General features: G+C 43.1%; 1 protein-coding gene across 4 annotated transcripts in view; it reads left to right on the top strand.

The window, feature by feature from the left end:
* LOC144263205 (butyrophilin subfamily 1 member A1-like) overlaps positions 1–19,273 on the top strand; it is a 46,990-nt gene that overhangs the window by 10,025 nt on the left and 17,692 nt on the right. For 3 of the 4 annotated variants that reach the window (XM_077814004.1, XM_077814006.1, XM_077814003.1), the window contains 3 exons: positions 1,221–1,318; positions 1,874–1,973; positions 8,353–8,700. In XM_077814004.1, coding sequence (XP_077670130.1) covers positions 1,874–1,973; positions 8,353–8,700 — 448 coding nt within the window. In that variant the 5' untranslated portion in view covers positions 1,221–1,318. Of the gene's footprint in view, positions 1–1,220; positions 1,319–1,867; positions 1,974–8,352; positions 8,701–19,273 lie in introns of those variants that run through there. The other variant, XM_077814002.1, reaches the window with a different exon arrangement.

The raw sequence follows: 19,273 nt of genomic DNA, 5'->3' as shown, positions 1-19,273 counted from the left end.
GGTTAGGTAGGGGATAGGAATCTGGAACCCTAGAAGGAGGCAGCAGTGCACATGCACGGAGGCAGAAACTTAGGCACATAGGGAATATGTGCTGCAGAAACTTTGGCACTGAGCAGCCAAGTGAGCTAAGGCACCTACAGAGTTGGGGAGCAGCCAAACAGTGGTTTTGTGGGTCTCAGCAATGCCTAAAAATTGGACTCGAGCACGTAAGTACCTTTGTGAATACCACCCTATGTCCCTATTCTAGGAGGCCTCCCCCTTCTAACAGAGGCATTAACTGAGGACCTGAGACATTGCCCAAGGTGACTTCTAGCAGAGTTAGGAACAGAACGTCAGTCTCTCCTGGGGCAGACCCAAGTCACTCCTAGCTAGCCACTGCCTTTTGCAATGAGTGTGCCGAATCTATGTGCTTAGCTATGCTGTCTGTGCAATGGAGCTACCCTGCCCAGCCACGTGAACGAGGCAAGAGGCTGCAGGAAGAGCCAAGCATTGGGCAAGTCTCGTAAAGCAGAATGTTCAGAGGGTTAGGGTGCTGTGCCAGGGATCAGATATGTGGGGCAGCCCCTGAACCTCTGCTGTAGAGGGTACAGGGAGCAGAGGGACCAGGGAACCATAATAAAATGCGTGGTTGTATTTGTTTTTTATGCTATAAAGCAGCAAAAAAAGATTTTTTTAATTTTGGTGAACCCTCTTTTACAGGATGTTATAATTCAGCAACCACTTGTCCAATTCACATCAAATTTAGTAGATACAGTTTACTTCAGCCCCAGATCTAACATTCCAGTTTTGAAGGTGATAGGATCTTCCTGTAGTTTATAGATGTAGGGTCAAAAATCAGGGTTATAAAGGAAACTATTAGAGTCTTAAACTATGGAGTGACTATCATCATTCCATCATACTGGGATGAAGCAGACTCTGATCCAACCGGGATGTGTGTGAGGCTAAACCTGCTGGGTTTGAGAGGATAAGCACATTGCTGCGTGCAGATTTCCATAAGGACTCTTTAATTTCATATCACCATCTAAATGATAATGGTGGCTTTCTGCTTTACAATTTAACTTGCATCTTCAACCTTGCAACATGCAGGAGAAAAGAGTAAATTCTGCTGCTATTTACAAAACATTATCATAAAATTGCACAAGGACAGATGATACTGAACCGATTCTCTTTTCCTAAATTATTTTTGCTTTATACTGTAATATGAATTCTTTCATTGTAAGGCACCTCCCGGACCAAGGGTCCATTTCACTGACTGTGAGAAGCTGGAAATGTCCCAGTGATCCTGTAACTGCTGGGAAGTTTCTCCTGGGTTCATGAGGTAGGTGGCAGGAAGTTCTCATCCTTTAATTTGTTTTTAAAATGCTTCTTTTTCTACTTGAAAAGGTTCATTAATGACTTTAGATGATCTGTATTTATCCAAGTGACCCAGACCTAGAAATTGCAATGCCTTTTCTCACACTGCATTATAAAAACAGATACAAAATACATTAAGGGTTTTTTCTTCTTGGTGACTTTCTCTTTGTAATTCTACAACCAGACTATTACTCTACAAAAGTTAGTGATTTTTGTGATAATATTTTTCAATGAATTTTGCAAATGCTAGTATTAAGGCCTTTGTCTAGAATATTGGACTGTAATTTGAGATGGTGAACGGTGAAGCTGAGTTTTGCTATGTCTTGTAACATGTCTTTTGACAAAAACAGTAGCAAGCATGCACATTTTGATGCAATTATTAACTAGCACATGTCCTAGGGTTCATATTGTGCTCAATGAATTTGTATTTGTGCTCAATGAATTTGAATTACAGCATGTTGCTCACTTGGCATTTGTTTTTTCTTTTCCTTTCTGATGTCTGGATCACGTTACAATGAAGATGAGGATTTCCTTCCACTCGCACTGTGCCATGGGCAACCCCTCTCGGTCCAGTTACCTCATTTTCTTTTTTGCTGTCCGTGTTTCTACACTGGAACCAGGTAGGAAGCCTCTTGTCACAGAGTGTATTCTACTTTCTCTCAACAGTTTTAATACCATTGATCTTTTGTTATTTTGAAACAATTCATAAGAAGAGCATTTTATGTAAATTTGAGAAATAAAATCCTTTTTTTGGAGGGGAGGCAGGGGAAGATATTGATTTTTCTTCCTTTTTATTCCCCTTGGTCTCAGTGTAACCTGTACTCAGTGGACTTTTACATCATGTTTCACCTTAAACTTGTGCCACTCTACCTATCACTATTGAATATTTTCATTAATGACTTGGATAATGAACTGGAGAGTATGCTGATAAAATTTGCAGATGACACCAAGCTGGGAGAGGTTACTAGAATTCTGGAAAACAGGATGAGAATTCCAAATGACCTGGACAAATTGGAGAATTGGTCCGAAATCAACAGGATGGAATTCAATAAAGACAAGTTCAAAGCTGTTCAATTTGGAAGGAAGGAAAAAGCAAATGCACAGTTACAAAATGGCGAATAAATGACTAGGTGGTAACACTACTGAAAAGGATCCAGGGCTTATGGTGGATCACCGATTGAATATGAATAAGGCTACGAGTCAGTCATGGAGGTCACGGATTCCATGATTTTATGGGAAATCCGTGACTTCCTGAAAATTATGATTCAGTTCTGGGCGGCAGAGCTAAGGCTTCAGTCCGGGGAGGTGGCGCTCAGGCTCCAGCCCCATATGGCGGAGCTTGGGCTTCCATGATTTATTGTTTATTGCCCACCGCCTGCCCCTGACTTTTATTAAAAATATCCATACCAAAATCTTTGCCTTAAATACAAGTCAACAATGTGATGGAGATGCAAAAAAGGCTAACTAAGATTTTAAGTGATTATAAGTAGCAGGCATAGAAATCAAAGTTGGTTACCTAAGTAATAAATATAGAAATGCAGTCTAAATTTTAATTTTAAAAGACTAGGTAAGATTTGAATCAAGTAGTCTCTCACCCTAACAGATGTTACAGGTAGCTTACAGTTCCTTAATACACGGATGGACATCCTTCCAGCCTGGGACCAATCTCCATAGTTAAAAATCTTTGTCTTCTAGACGATCTTCCAAGTGTTGAGATGGAGGTGACGGGGAGAGAGGCCAAGAGATGATGTCACGATCTCTCTTTTATGCTTTCTTCTAGCTGCTAGAAAGATCCTTGCTGTGACGTGGGCTAGGCTGCCCCATTGCATATGTGCCTTCTCCAAGAAGACACAAGAACAAATGGATAGAAACTGGCCATCAGGAAGTTTAGACTTGAAGCTTATGGAGGGGATTGATTGGTACTGAGCTTAAATAATTCCTCTCTCTCCCTGGTATTTATCCCTCTGATATATTTATTGAGAGCAATCATATCTCCCCTCTGCCTTCTTTTCGTTAGGCTAAACATGCCAAGCTCTTTGAGTCTCCTTTCATAATACAGGTTTTCCATTCCTCGGATCATCCTAGTAGCCCTTTTCTGTACCTGTTCCAGTTTGAACTCATCCTTCTTAAACATGGGAGACCAGAACTGCATACAGTATTCCAGATGAGGTCTCACCAGTGCCTTCTATAACGGTACTAAAACCTCCTTATCTCTACTGGAAATACCTCGCCTGATGCATCCCAAGACCGCATTAGCCTTTTTCACAGCCATATCACATTGGTGGCTCATAGTCATCCTGTGATCAACCAATATTCCGAGGTCCTTCTCCTCCTCTGTTTCTTCCAAGTGATGTGTCCCCAGTTTATTAATTCTTGTTATTCATCCCTAAATGCATGACCTTGCACGTTTCACTATTAAATGTCATCCTATTACCATTACTTCATTTTACAAGGTTATCCAGATCTTCCTGTATGATATCCCGGTCCCTCTCTGTATTGGCAATGCCTCCCAGCTTCGAGTCATCTGCAAACTGTATTAGCACATTCCCACTTTTTGTGCCAAGGTCAGTAATAAAAAGAGTAAATAAGATTGGTCCCAAAACCGATCCCTGAAGAACTCCACTAGTAACCTCCTTCCAGCCTGACAGTTCACCTTTCAGTATGACCAGTTGTAATCTCCCCTTTAACCAGTCCCTTATCCACCTTTCAATTTTCATATTGATCCCCATCTTTTCCAATTTAGGTAATAATTCTCCATGTGGAACCATATCAAATGCCTTACTGAAATCGAGGTAAATTAGATCCACTGCATTTCCTTTGTCTAAAAAATCTGTTACCTTCTCAAAGAAGGAGATCAGATTGGTTTGGCATGATCTACCTTTTGTAAAACCATGTTGTATTTTGTCCCAGTTACCATTGACCTCAATGTCCTTAATTACTTTCTCCTTCAAATTTTTTTCCAAGACCTTGCATACTATAGATATCAAACTAACAGGCCTGTAGTTACCCAGATCACCATTTTTTGCCCTTTCTTAAAAATAGGAACTATGTTAGCAATTCTCCAGTCATACGGTACAACCCCTGAGTTTACAGATTCATTAAAAATTCTTGCTAATGGGCATTCAATTTCATGTGCCAGTTCCTTTAATATTCTTGGATGAAGATTATCCGGGCCCCCCGATTTAGTCCCGTTAAGCTGTTCAAGTTTGGCTTCTACCTCGGATGTGGTAATATCTACCTCCATATCCTCATTCCCATTTGTCATCCTACCATTGTCCCTAAGCTCCTCATTAGCCTCATTAAAGACTGAGGCAAAGTATTTGTTTAGATATTGGGCCATGCCTAAATTATCCTTAACCTTCACTCCATCCTCAGTGTTTAGCAGTCCCACTTCTTCTTTCTTTGTTTTCTTCTTATTTATATGGCTATAGAACCTTTTACTATTGGTTTTAATTCCCTTTGCAAGGTCCAACTCTACATGGCTTTTGGCCTTTCTCACTTTATCCCTACATGGTCTGACCTCAATAAGGTAGCTTTCCTTGCTGATCCCTCCCATCATCCATTCCTTGTAGGCTTTCTGCTTTTTCTTAATCAACTCTCTGAGATGCTTGCTCATCCAGCTTGGTCTACAACTCCTGCCTATGAGTTTTTTCCCCTTTCTTGGGATGCAGGCTTCTGATAGTTTCTGCAAACTTGACTTGAAGTAATTCCAGGCCTCCTCCACCTTTAGATCCACAAGTTCTTCAGTCCAATCCACTTCCCTAACTAATTTCCTTATTTTTTTAAAGTTAGCCCTTTTGAAATCAAAAACCCTAGTCACAGATCTATTTTTGTTTATTTTTCCATTTAGTTTGAACTGAATTAGGTCATGATTGCTCGAACCAAGGTTGTCCCCTACAACCATTTCTTCTATGAGGTCCTCACTACTCACCAAAACCAAATCTAAAATGGCATCCCCTCTTGTTGGTTCAGCAACTACTTGGTGAAGGAGTCCATCAGCTATCGCATCCAGGAAAATCTGAGCCCTATTATTATTACTAGCACTTGTCCTCCAGTCTATATCTGGGAAGTTAAAGTCTCCCATGATCACACAATTCCCATTAGTATTTACTTCATTGAAAACATTAAAGAGGTCTCTATCCTTATCCAAATCGGATCCTGGTGGTCTATAGCACACCCCAAGCACTATCCCAGGGGAGGCTCTAGTAGCTTTCTTCCCCAGTGTGATTTTTGCCCAGACAGACTCTGTCTTATCCATTCCGTAACTTCTTATTTCTTTACAGTCTACCTCATCATTGATATACAATGCTACTCCACCACCTTTGCCTTTATTTGTGTCTTCCTAAACAGCACATACCCTACAATACCTATACTCCAGTCATGACTACTATTCCACCATTTCTGTTATCCCTATAATATCTGGTTTCACTTCCTGCACCAATAGCTCTAGTTCCTCCATTTTGTTACCTAGGCTCCTCGCATTAGTGTACAAACTTCTTAATTTTTGCTGTTTGGCTTCTCTCACATTCTTTACCCAATTAGGCACAGACATTCTACCACCAGTATCACCTATTAGACTGGCATCTACACTACCCTTCCTCCTTATGTCCATTCTCTTATCCATAGCAGTATCCTTTCTTACTTCGTTTTCTTCCCTCTCAATGTTAAAATCCAGCGTGGAGATTACCTGGACATCTCCCAACCATCTCCCCCAAATTCCTAGTTTAAAGCTCTCTTAATCAGTTGCGCCAGCCTCCATCCTAGAAGTCTATTTCCCTCCCTACTCAAGTGAAATCCATCCCCAGAGAACAGTCCTCTGTCCATGAATGCTTCCCAGTGGCCATACATCCCAAAGCCCTCCTTATAGCACCACTGCCTGAGCCATCTGTTGATCATCATAATCTTGTCACATCTTTGTTGCCCTTCTCTAGGAACAGGAAGAATCCCACTGAAGATCACTTGATCCTCAATTTCCTTAAGCGTCTTCCCCAGTCTGGCATAGTCTCCCTTGATACGTTCCAGCAAGAATCTAGCCATATCATTTGTTCCCACATGAAGGACAGTTAGTGGATTCTTTCCTGCTCCTGTTAGGACCCTCTTCATCCCATATCTTAGCACCCGGCAGACAGCACACCCTTCTGTTCTCTGGATCAGGTCTGGTTAGAGGCCTGTCTATTCTTCTCAGTAAGGAGTCCCCAGTCATGTAGACCTGCCTTTTCCTGATGATGGTGCGATTCTCCGGTCTATCCCCTGTTCCCTCTGGCTGCAAGTCCTCTCGATTCCTATTGTCCCTTGCAATCCTCTGCAACCCATCCCGTATCCTCCTGGAGTTCATATTTGGTGGTGTTATCTCCATTGACTCTTACCCTCTTCCTATAGGAATAGCTGCTCTTCTCTTCTTCCTTGCCCTTCCACCTTCTGTGACCACCTGCTGTGCCCCTTCTTCATTTTCCAACTCGGCAAACCTGTTCCTGAGCTCTATTTCTCCTTCATTAGCCCATCTTTTCCTCTGCCTGGTTCTCTTGGTCTGTTAGTCTCTTATGCTTCCACTGTCTACTTTCCTCACCCAGCAGTCGCCCCTAAGAGTTCTTTGGTCCTGCTTCCATCTGCAAGTCTGAGCTTTTCCCTTCAGCCTCCTCATGTCTTTGCTCCATCATCTGCTCGAACCCCCTTCTGAACTCAGCCGGAGTTTCCACCTGCTTCTCCAGTCCTCGGATCTTTTCTTCCATCAGCTCTATCAGGCGGCAGTTCATGCAGACGATACTCTTTTCAGGAACCCCCTTCCAGGATCATGTACATACCGCAGCTTCCACATCCAGTCGTCTTCATTATGTCTTCCACTGCTTGGGTCACTACCACTACTGCCTCTGTATCTGTCATAGCCTTCTTACCTACGTCCTGTTAGTCCGGGAAACACAAACCAAATCAAAACACCACCACCCACAGCAAAACAAACCCTCAATGAGCACCAAAACACTGCCAGACCACCACACACTCCCGTCACTAGCCTGTCTGTTCCTCTCCCTGGCTCTCTTAGTCTTCCCCGCAAACTCCCATTGTAAACTCCTGCTCAGACTCCCCTGTTTACAGCTCTGTTTGCTGGATCTTGTGCTGCTGAATGTAACTGACACATGCTGTAAATTCATTTTGTGTGATGTGCTACCAAGTAGAGAATGTCAAAAGTGGAAGGGGTAAAGAAGGATTTTGTACTATTTTTTCTTGTTTTTCAAATACCTATATTTGAAAGGATACATAGCAAGTTACAAATATAAAACAAAATACTGTTTTTTTTTTTCAGTTTAGCTTATGTCACTGGGGAAAGGGTTTAAGGCAATCTGAAAAAGGTCACTATTATACCAGAATAAGGATGTCCACATAGGAGTTATACCAGTATAATTACACCTGCATAACTAGTAAAACTTTCCCATGTACACCAGGCCTTAAGCTCCACAGCATGTCACAGACAGCCTCTCCTTTCAGGTGTTCTGTATCATCCTTCTCTCTAGAGGCCACCTGCCTTGGTTCCAGTCTAGCAAACAGTCTGCCTCCAATGAAGTGAGCTGTAGCTCACGAAAGCTTATGCTCAAATAAATTTGTTAGTCTCTAAGGTGCCACAAGTACTCCTTTTCTTTTGGCGAATACAGACTAACACGGCTGCTACTCTGAAACCAGTCTTCCACAGGTTAATTGTTCTGGTTGCAGACATTAACCAGCTCACAAAATTTAGAAACAGAGGTCACCCATTTTTTAATCCTCTCTGGATTGGTATTGACTAGGAAAAGTGGCTGTGAGTTTAGCTCAACGGTCAGCTAATGTGCTAGCTAAGCCTGTCCTAACTTGACCTGTTTTCCAGTGCAGATACACTGAGACACCATTAGCTCACTTTTAGTTGGTCAAGTTGCAGCCTAGGCAATTGTGAGAGATCAGCATTTATTACCTATGAAAACAATCCAGCTCCCCTCTGGTCTAATTTTCTGTTTGTCTTGGTTCCTTTAATAGTGAATTTCAAGGTGATTGGACCTGATCATCCCATCATGGCCTCTGCAGGTGAAGATGCCCTTTTACCCTGTTACCTCTCCCCCAGCATGAGTGCTCAGAAGATGGAGGTGCGCTGGTACCAATTCACGTCATCTGAACCTGTCCATCTGTATCAGGATGGAAAAGATCAGCCTGAGCAGCAAATACCAAATTATCGGGGCAGAACAGAGCTTCTGAAGGATGGTATTGTGGATGGAAGCGTTGTCCTGCATATACGCAACATCACCCCCTTTGACCATGGGCAGTTTATCTGTTCCTTCCAATCACACAGCTTTTATGCAGAAGCCGTTCTGGAACTGAAGGTGTCAGGTCAGTAACTTGGGCTGCTAATTTGAATTCTCAGCAGAATAATAATTTATTTTGAGGTGGAACTAGATGTGTCTTATTTTCATGCCAGTATCCAGAATTCCCTTCTCTCTACCAGTTATTTCCCATCAGTTGTTCAGGAGCCTATGCCCTGGGCATAAGCTGACAGATTTCAATGTGTGTCTCTCCACACTCTGGATGTTTTTTTCACAACTTTGTTGTGCAAGAACTGTGAGAAAGTCTATACATACCTACACGGGAACAAATATTTGATAATGGCTCTTCAGTCTAGTAGAGAAAGGTGTAACACAAGCTAATGGCAGGAAGTTGAAGCTAGAGAAATTCAGATTGAAAATAAGGCATACTTTTTTTAATTGTGAGAGTAATTAATTAGTGGTTCTCGAACTGTGGTCCGTGGACCACCAGTGCTCCGCGAGCTCCATTCAGGGGGTCCGCGGATAGTTCTAAGGTCCGCGCCTGGGCGGCCGCACATGAGAGAATGAAGGGCCACTCACCTAATTAGTGAAGCTGCGCGGGCGTGGCTCCACTAATTAGGTGCCTGGACCCTGGAGAAGATGTGCATGTAAGGTGAGGTGGTGGCCTTGGGGGGACTAGAGGTTAGGTGGGAGAGGGCAGTGGAGTGAGAAGAGGGGGTGGGGGGAATTTGGGACGTGCAGGGCTGCAGCGGCCAGAGAAAGAGGCGACTTTCCCCAGCTCCAAGGCTGCGGCTGCTGGGGAGAGAAGGCTCTCCTTCCCAGCCCCAGCTCTGTGGCTGCTGTGGTGGGGGAGAGCCCCCTCTCCTTCCCAGCCCCAGCTTGGGGGCTGCCACGGCAGGGGAGAGAGGTACATCCATCGCATTAGAAAGGTAAGAATACTTATATTAAAATATGAATTGTGTGTTTTTATTTGTAGAACAAAAAAAAGTTAATTATTATTAAGGTGGTTTTTTATATATCGCTGTTATCCAAAGTGCTTTACAATAGTCAGTTAATGATACAAACAACATTTGGAAAGATCATTATGTGGTCCGCTGAGACCCTCAGCAATTTTCAAGTGATCCGTGAAAAAAAAAGTTTGAGAACCACTGATCTATTGGAACAACTTACCAAGGGTTGTGGTGGCGTCTCCTTCATTGGCAATTTTAAAATCAAGATTGGCTGTTTTTCTAAAAGGTCTGCTGTCAGAATCACAATGGTCGCTTCTGGCCTTGGAATCTATGAATGAACCTATGAAAGCCTTTTAAAGACTATTAGACCTTTAATTTTGGAGAAAACAGCAAGAGGAGATAAAAAGGTGAAGAAAAATACTTTAAAATCGGCTCTTGTTTCTTGCCACACAACTTCTAAGAGTGTGTGCAGGAGAAAGAGAAACATCCTTTTCTGATGGCTTGAAGTGTCCATCCTAGAAAGGGCTGGAAGCTACAGAGAGAGCAGTATCTACATCAGCAGGACCAGATCTTTTATTTCTTATTTTGATTATGTTTCTTTGTCTTTGACTTACACTGACTGAGATCCAAATCCACTTTGGGACTCTCGTGTGAAGTGAGGGGGTTCCCCTGGAAAAATACTCAGTGCTCAGAGAGGGGATAGCTCCAGGTTATTACAACGAAGGCAATGCAGTCAATTGCCTCCCTGCCATGCTTTGTGGGGATATTCTGTGAATACTTGAGAGTCCCCAACCCAACTCCCCACAGTGTGCAAACAAGGCCTAGCGGAGCACAGTGTGATATTGCTAGATACAGTATTGATTTCTGGGAGCTGCAGTCTTTGAGGTTAGAAAACTAGCAGGAAGGGGAAGTGCATATGTATGTGCTGAGGCCAGCGGCTGCTGCAGCAGCTGCTTCTGGAGCTGCTTGATGTTGGATTTCACTCTTTTGGTTTCAGCCTCCACTGCTCAACAAATTGGTGACTAGGATGGCTCTCCTGCCCCTGAATCCACCTGCACCCTTTCTTCAAAGCCTAGGAGAGCTTGCAGTTGCCTTTAATGCTTGTATAAGAGTATCTGAGTACTATGTCCTTGCAATTAATGACAGAGAACTCTCTGAAGCAAGAAAATGTGCTTTGCTTATTTAGTGCCTTGGAGCAGAAGGGCAGCGTATATTTTACACTCTTCCCTTCTGAATAATAAATATGATACAGCACTTACTGCATTAATTTTTGTGTGTGTGTCTAAAGTGAATGTGGTAGCTGCATGCTATAAATTCCACGAGCGTGGAAACCAGGGGAATTGACAGATCGGTATATTGCTGCTTTAAGGGAACTGATTGTCACATGTGATTTTGGCAACAGGGCAGATGAAATTATTCGAGATCGGCTCATAGAGAAAAACAGCTGTGCCTCATATTAGAGAGCACCTGTCAAGGTTCCTTCCCCACTCTGAACTCTAGGGTACAGATGTGGGGACCTGCATGAAAACCTCCTAAGCTTACTTTTATCAGCTTAGGTTAAAACTTCCCCAAGTACAAACTATTTTACCCTTTGCCCCTGGACTTCCACTGCCACCACCAAACTTTATCCGGGTTCCTGAAAAAATATAGTTTGGACACGTCTTTCCCCCCCAAATCCTCCCAACCCTTGCACCCCACTTTCTGGGGAAGGTTTGGTAAAAATCCTCACCAATTTGCATTGGTGACCACAGACCCAAACCCTTGGATCTTAGAACAATGAAAAAGCATTCAGTTTTCTTACAAGAAGACTTTTAATAGAAGTAAAAAGGAATCACCTCTGTAAAATCAGGATGGCAAATACCTTACAGGGTAATTAGATTCAAAACATAGAGAATCCCTCTAGGCAAAACCTTAAGTTACAAAAAAGACACACAGACAGGAATATTCATTCTATTCAGCACAGCTATTTTCTCAGCCATTTAAAGAAATCATAATCTAACACATACCTAGCTAGATTACTTACTAAATTCTAAGACTCCATTCCTGTTCTGTCTCCGGCAAAAGCATCACACAGATAGACACAGACCCTTTGTTTTTCTCCCTCCTCCCAGCTTTTGAAAGTGTCTTGTCTCCTCACTGGTCATTTTGGTCAGGTGCCAGCGAGGTTACCTTTAGCTTCTTAACCCTTTACAGGTGAGAGGATTTTTCCTCTGGCCAGGAGGGATTTTAAAGGGGTTTACCCTTCCCTTTATAGTTATAACAGCACCTACTGCTTGAATCGGAATTGACATTACAGAAAGCCATAACTATTGTTAATCCCATCGAGCCAGAGATGGTGGAGGTGAAAATAATGAGCTCAGGTACAGCGGGTCCGATGCAAACCAGGGAACCACTGCATCTGGACTACAACAAGGCAGTTTAAAAATGACAATGGCAATGTAAATAAGAAGTAACATGCCCAATGATTTCAAAACGTACAAGGAAAAGAATGTCACCACTCTGAATGTACACACCACACTTCAGACTACACAGGAAGGCTTGCAGAGGGAGCTCAGTGGCCTTCAAAAAGAGCGGACATTTCTCTAAGGGATGCTGAAGCAACCCAGCCTAATCAACAGGTATGTGCAGTTACCATGCCTGAAGTTACTGCACTGAGTGTGGATGGAAGCAGTACCGCATACATTGTGGATAAAATAACATGTGCTGTCCATGTCTCTGCTGCAGCAGGAGTGAAGCCCCAGGTGGTGGAATGAATGTTGAACACGGGCTCAGCAGTTTCTATACTACCTGAATTGATTTGCCTGCAATACTTTGGACATGTGTCAGTTACTGCGCTGAGCTTACACCTGGCATGCTACTTGATGAACCGCATCCCTGTGCTTGGTTGACTACCTGCAACCGAGACTTTTGATACATAACGCATACCGGCAGAATTCTGTCTTATGCCTGGGGTACTGCTATCCTAAACAGCGATTAATTTCCCTCACCAAACATGTAGGCAGTCAATGGGCACATTGTGCTATAGTGGTGCCAGGTGGGGCAAAAGCAAACTCTGGTCTCTGCTCTTAAGGAGGATGGCACAGAGGAGCCCCGTGGCTGTGCATTTGGATTTGCTCACAAAACTAAATTTTGACCTCAAGTGACAGCTGTAGGACAGAATTTACCTCTCTACCGTTCTCAGCCAGGGATGCTGTAGCAGAAGAGGTTAAAAAATCAGTATAGAATGGTGTTATTGAAAAGATTGCATCATCTGAACGGGTCTCACCAATAGTGGTGACAAAAAGAAAGACTGGAGGTATTTGTCTTAGCATAGACTTAAGGGAGGCTAATAAAGCCATTATGATTGACAGCTATCCACTCACACATAGAAGCAGCATTGGTGGATCTTTGTGGCACAAAGATATTTTCTACTCTTGATCTACAGAATGCATATCACCAAGTTATACTACAGGAGGACAGAGAGATCTCCCAGCATTTATTATGCTTGAGGATCTGTTCCATTTGAAACGTGCACCATACGGACTTGTATTGGCACCCAGCACTTTCCAAAGAAAGATGTCAGTGATTCTGAAGAATCAGCCTGGAGTCCAGCATTATTTGGATGAAATTATTGTGTTTGAGAAGACTTGTGGAGAACATGAAAAACATTTCCATGCAGTACTACACCACATCAAAACAGCAGGGCTGAAACTGAATTTGGCCAAATGCCAATTCTGACAAACAGAGTTGTTATTTCTGGGGCACATAATTTTGGAAACTGGACTGAAACCTGACCTGGACCGAAACCTGACCTGGACCATGTCATGGTGGTTATAAAAGCACCACCTCCAAGACACATAAATCTTACATGCTTTCTTAGCTTTTACGTCATGGTATGCCAAGTTTATTCTGAACAACACTTCAGTCATCATTACAGACATACGCCAGGGAATCTCAAGCTTGGCCTGGATGACTGTTGCATGAGTTGTTTTGAAACAGTGAAAGATTTGATTGAAAATAGTCCAGCACTTGCATTGTTTGACCCTGCCTCAGACTATGGACTGGGAGCAACACTTACTCAAATCCATGATGACAACACGGAGGAGACTGTTGCATTTGAACGCTTACAGAAGCTGATAGGAAGTATTCATCTGTTGAAAAGAAAGCACTTGCTTGCTATGGACTGTGGAAAAATGGAGAACTTAGCTCTGGGGCCAGACTTTCAAGTGGCATACAGATCATAGCTCTTTGATGACACTGTTAATTTCTAAAGGATTTGGATGAGTGGGAGGCAAAATTGCTAGATGGTCAGCAAGACTACTGTCTTTCATGTATGTCACAGAATAAAGGCTGGAATTCAAAATGTGATGGCTGATTGTTTGTCCTGCCTGCCCTTGCCTTCACTTGACGAACAGACAGATGATGACAATATAGTTGCACTTATAGCAGGCACCCCCACAGCTGTTACACAAGAATAATTCAAAGCTGCTTGCTTAGCATGCCCCATTCAACAAAGATTGCAGGAACAGCTGATAACAAAATGGCCACACAACCCCAAATGCTTGATCTAGCTTTGCCACTTTACTGTAGAGTACTCAAAAAATTTTTGTACAAGATGGATGGGTATTATGAGGTACTGACTGGTTGATTATACTAGACACACTGTAGACAAAATTCATACATCTGGCACATGATACACATCAAGAGGCTGAAAGAATGAAACAGTGTCTATCTGACCTGTATTGGGGCCGAGAATGCATGCTCAGGTTGAAGCAGCTGTAAAAACAAGCATTACTAGCCAGTTACATGACAAGATGGTGGTGATGCATGTGGCACCATTTCAGGCTGTTCTTCTTCCAGATGCCGCATGGGAGAAGCTTGCCATTGATATTATATGTCCATTATTATTATATGTCACCTCTGCTACACTCATCAAGTTCGTGTCGACTGTAGCAGGGAAGGGAACCCGAAAAATTTGTGTTGGGCAATGGAACTCAATTTTCCTCACTGGAATTTGAAACCTTTCTGGCAGAAGGGAACATAACTGGCTCTGTGGATATGGGGAAAGTGGTGGACGTGATATACCTTGACTTTAGTAAAGCTTTTGATACGGTCTCCCACAGTATTCTTGCCAGCAAGTTAAAGAAGTATGGATTGGATGAATGGACTATAAGGTGGACAGAACGCTGGCTAGATCATCAGGCTCATCGGGTAGTGAGCTATGGCTTGATGTCTAGTTGGCAGCCAGCAACAAGCGGCGTGCCCCAGGGGTCAGTCCTGTTCAACACCTTCATTAATGATCTGGATGATGGGATGGATTGCACCCTCAGCAAGTTCGTGGATGACACTAAGCTGGTGGGAGAGGTAGATATGCTGGAGGGTAGGGATAGGGTCCAGAGTGACCTAGATAAATTGGAGGATTGGGCCAAAAGAAAACTGATGAGGTTCAACAAGGACAAGTGCAGAGTCCTGCACTTAGGACGGAAGAATCCCATGCACCGCTAGAGCTGGGGACCAACTGGCTAAGCAGCAGTTCTGCAGAAAAGGACCTGGGGATTACAGTGGACGAGAAGCTGGATATGAGTCAACTGTGTGCCCTTGTTGCCAAGAAGGAGGCATACTGGGCTGCATAAGTAGAAACATTACCAGCAGATTGAGGGACATGATTATTCCCCTGTATTCAGCACTGGTGAGGCCACATCTGGAGTATTGTATCCAGTTTTGGGCTCCCCCACTACAGAAGGGATGTGGACAAATTGAAGAGAGTACAGTGGCATGCAACAAAAATGATTAGTGGCTGGGGCACATGACTTATGAGGAGAGGTTGAGGGAACTGCGGTTATTTAGTCTGCAGAAGAGAAGAGTGAGGGGGGATTTGATAGCAGCCTTCAACTACCTGAAGGAGGGTTCCAAATAAGATGGAGCTTGGCTGTTCTCAGTGGTGGCAGATGACAAAACAAGGAGTAATGGTCTCAAGTTGCAGTGGGGGAGGTTTAGGTTGGATATTAGGAAAAATGATTTCACTAGGAGGGTGGTGAAGCACTGGAATGGGTTACCTAGGGAAGTGTTGGAATTTCCATCCTTAGAGGTTTTTAAAGCCTGAATTGAGAAAGCCCTGGCTGGGATGATTTAGTTGGGGTTGGTCCTGCTTTGAGCAGGGGGTTGGACTAGATGACCTCCTGAAGTCTCTTCCAACTCTAATCTTCTATGATTCTATGACACTTTAACTTTAGATGTAGAAAATCATCATGTATTACCCTCAAATTGATGGAGAAATTGAACAATTCCATAGAAGTTTGAAAGACAGTCTGCAGACACCTGTGCTGGAAAGGAAAGTGTGGACAAGCTTCATAACAATTACTTATAAATCTACAGGGCTACACGCCATGCCACAATGCAAAAGTCACCTGCTGAATTATTGCACGGTAGAGAGGTGCATACTAAATTAAACACTACTGGATTACACCGGCCTATATCTCATATATCATTGCTGCCGGATATCCGACAAAAAGTTCAGTGGAAACTACAAAAATAAAAGATGCAGATAAATGTTGTGGGGCCAGGGAATTGAAATTCAAATGTGGTTTATTTATAAAAGTATGAAAACCTTGAATGTTAGGAAAAGGAGAACCCAGGTTCACTTCTCAACCGAAAATTGTTTCTAAAAAGGACTGACACTCTGTACCTCAGAGTAGCACCCTGGACCTCCCATATTCATCACTGTCATATAATTATGATATGTTTTGAACAAAGTCTGCCCTGAGAGGTATCATTTTAAAAGTCTTGATCTGTTGAACATTAATATCCTGTTGGACTGTATGTGCTATCATGGTGTGAGAAGTTATGAAGTTTTGCTATGTATGTGTTACTGAAATATGTTGTGAGGTTGGGAACACCAACAACCAACCTTTCAGGTGCAACAATGGAGGAGGCAGACAGTAGTTATTGGCTCATCAACACCCATCCAGGAAGGGATCTCAGAAACTGTATACAATGGAAACTTCTTAGAGAGAACATGTAGATAATGGAGACTGCTTGACCAATGGAGACTACCTGATCCCCCACCACAGCAAAGGATTTTTCCAGCAAGCTGGAAGAAACTGTAAAAGAGGGGAAGTGACATCATCACCTGACCTCACTCCCCCCACAACTCAACACCTGGAAACAGGTTTGGAGGACAAAGACTTTGTACGTGGTGGGCAGTTCCAGGCTGGAAGAAGAATCCCAGTCTGTGTATTGAGGAACTATACTATTTGTCAGGGTGAGACACTGCTTGATTGAAATCCTGTCTAGTTTATAGAACTCAGATTGTGAATTTACTTTTATTTCTTAGGTAACCAACTTTGATCTCTACGCTTGCTACCTATAATGACTTAAAATCTATCTTTCTATAGTTTATATTTTACCTCAAACAGTGTGGTTTGGTAGAAGTGCTTGGGAAATCTCAGCTCAGTTTACATCTGTCAAGGTTCCTCCCCCACTCTGAACTCTAGGGTACAGATGTGGGGACCTGCATGAAAAACCTCCTAAGCTTATCTTTACCAGCTTAGGTCAAAACTTCCCCAAGGTACAAAATATTCCACCCGTTGTCCTTGGACTGGCCGCTACCACCACCAAACTAATACTGGTTACTGGGGAAGAGCTGTTTGGACGCGTCCTTCCCCCCAAAATACTTCCCAAAACCCTACACCCCACTTCCTGGACAAGGTTTGGTAAAAAGCCTCACCAATTTGCCTAGGTGACTACAGACCCAGACCCTTGGATCTTAAGAACAATGAACAATCCTCCCAACACTTGCACCCCCCCTTTCCTGGGAAATGTTGGATAAAAAGCCTCACCAATTTGCATAGGTGACCACAGACCCAAACCCTTGGATCTGAGAACAATGAACAAGCATTCAGTTTCTTACAAGAAGACTTTTAATAAAAATAGAAGTAAATAGAAATAAAGAAATCCCCCCTGTAAAATCAGGATGGTAGATATCTTACAGGGTAATTAGATTCAAAAACATAGAGAACCCCTCTAGGCAAAACCTTAAGTTACAAAAAAGATACACAGACAGAAATAGTTATTCTATTCAGCACAATTCTTTTCTCAGCCATTTAAAGAAATCATAATCTAACGCATACCTAGCTAGATTACTTACTAAAAGTTCTAAGACTCCATTCCTGGTCTATACCCGGCAGAAACCAGCATATAGACAGACACACAGACCCTTTGTTTCTCTCCCTCCTCCCAGCTTTTGAAAGTATCTTGTGTCCTCATTGGTCATTTTGGTCAGGTGCCAGCGAGGTTACCTTTTGCTTCTTAACCCTTTACAGGTGAGAGGAGCTTTCCCCTGGCCAGGAGGGATTTCAAAGGGGTTTACCCTTCCCTTTATATTTATGACAACATCAAAGAAGGGGCAGTTTGGATAATGAACTTATACTGGTTAGGCTTCTGACCAGGGCAAGATGGTACATGGTGTGCATGGCTGTGGAGCTGGGGGGAATTGGCTGGGGCCTCTCTATTGTCGGTTCATGAGTGACTGGGAGAAGCGTTCATGTAACTCAGCTGGGTGTGTTGCTGTCTATGGATGGCTGTGTAAGTGTAGTGCCTGCCAGGGGTTTGTGGCTTGACACAGCATCACAGTGTGAGGGGCACCTTGTGTTGGAGGGACAGAGGGCTCAGTGGTCCCACAGTCCATGTTGCACCCCAGGGACCCCGTCACAAGGACCTCACACTTACAAGCTGTCAGATGGTCAGTCTGGAGCACTGTTCATCTTGTCCCTGCTTACTAAGACAAAGTGCAATGTTCATACTACCTAATTAGCCCCAATTATTTTACTTTGCTGCTGACAATACAGGATAACTGACAGGATATTGGGCCTGATGAACATGCTGTTAGAGTCTGACAGCCAACTGTATTGGCTAGAGACTGTGTTCTGTAATTATTAAAGGAACAGTCTTCTATTATAACTTGAATTCTAATTACAGTTACATAACTACTTCTTAGTTATTGTTTATTTGTTAATTACATAATTTGTTTATTATTATAGTAGCAGGTTATTGGATTATTATTACTGCTGTAAGATTGAGTTTGTTCTAAGACAAGGGATATGTGGTGTTGCTAGATCCAGCATTGATTGCTGGGAGCTGTAGTCTTTATTTAGAAACCAACAGGAAACAGGAATTGTAAGTATGGGTGTTGCTTCATTGTTCTCTTAATAAACCTTGTTGGATTTCACCCTTTTGGTCTCAACTTCCACTGCTCAGCACAGTGAGAGAATATTCACTGAGGCAATAAATACACCATGAGCTCCCCAGGCAGAGCTGCCAAGCAGCTCCTGGTGCCTCTTCACAACGAGACTGCCAAAATGTGACTTGGGGCTCTCCTACACTATGTGGGCTACAGTGGCACAGCCATGGCACCCCAGCTATGCCGCTGCAACCCCAGAGTGCAGACCTAGACTAAAGCAATGGCAGGGTTTTCCCATTGCTGTAGGTAATCCACCTTCCCAAGCAACAGGAGCTAGCAATAGAAACACTCTATTGTAATTCTTCACACCCCTGAGTGACACAGCTGTGTCAATCTACATTTTAAGTGTAGACCAGGCCTTAGAGCCTCTGGCCTTCACAGTATGGGAAAGTTTTATCAGTTGGAATTAAATTGGTTTTTAATCCAGTTTATTTAGATGAGTGCAAACTCCTGTGTGGACGCTCCTATATCCA

Source organism: Eretmochelys imbricata, chromosome 3 (genome assembly GCF_965152235.1).
Source record: "Eretmochelys imbricata isolate rEreImb1 chromosome 3, rEreImb1.hap1, whole genome shotgun sequence".
NCBI classification, from domain to species: Eukaryota; Metazoa; Chordata; order Testudines; family Cheloniidae; genus Eretmochelys; species Eretmochelys imbricata.
Note: the sequence above shows the minus strand (reverse complement) of the source record. Positions and strands in the feature narration are given on the sequence as shown.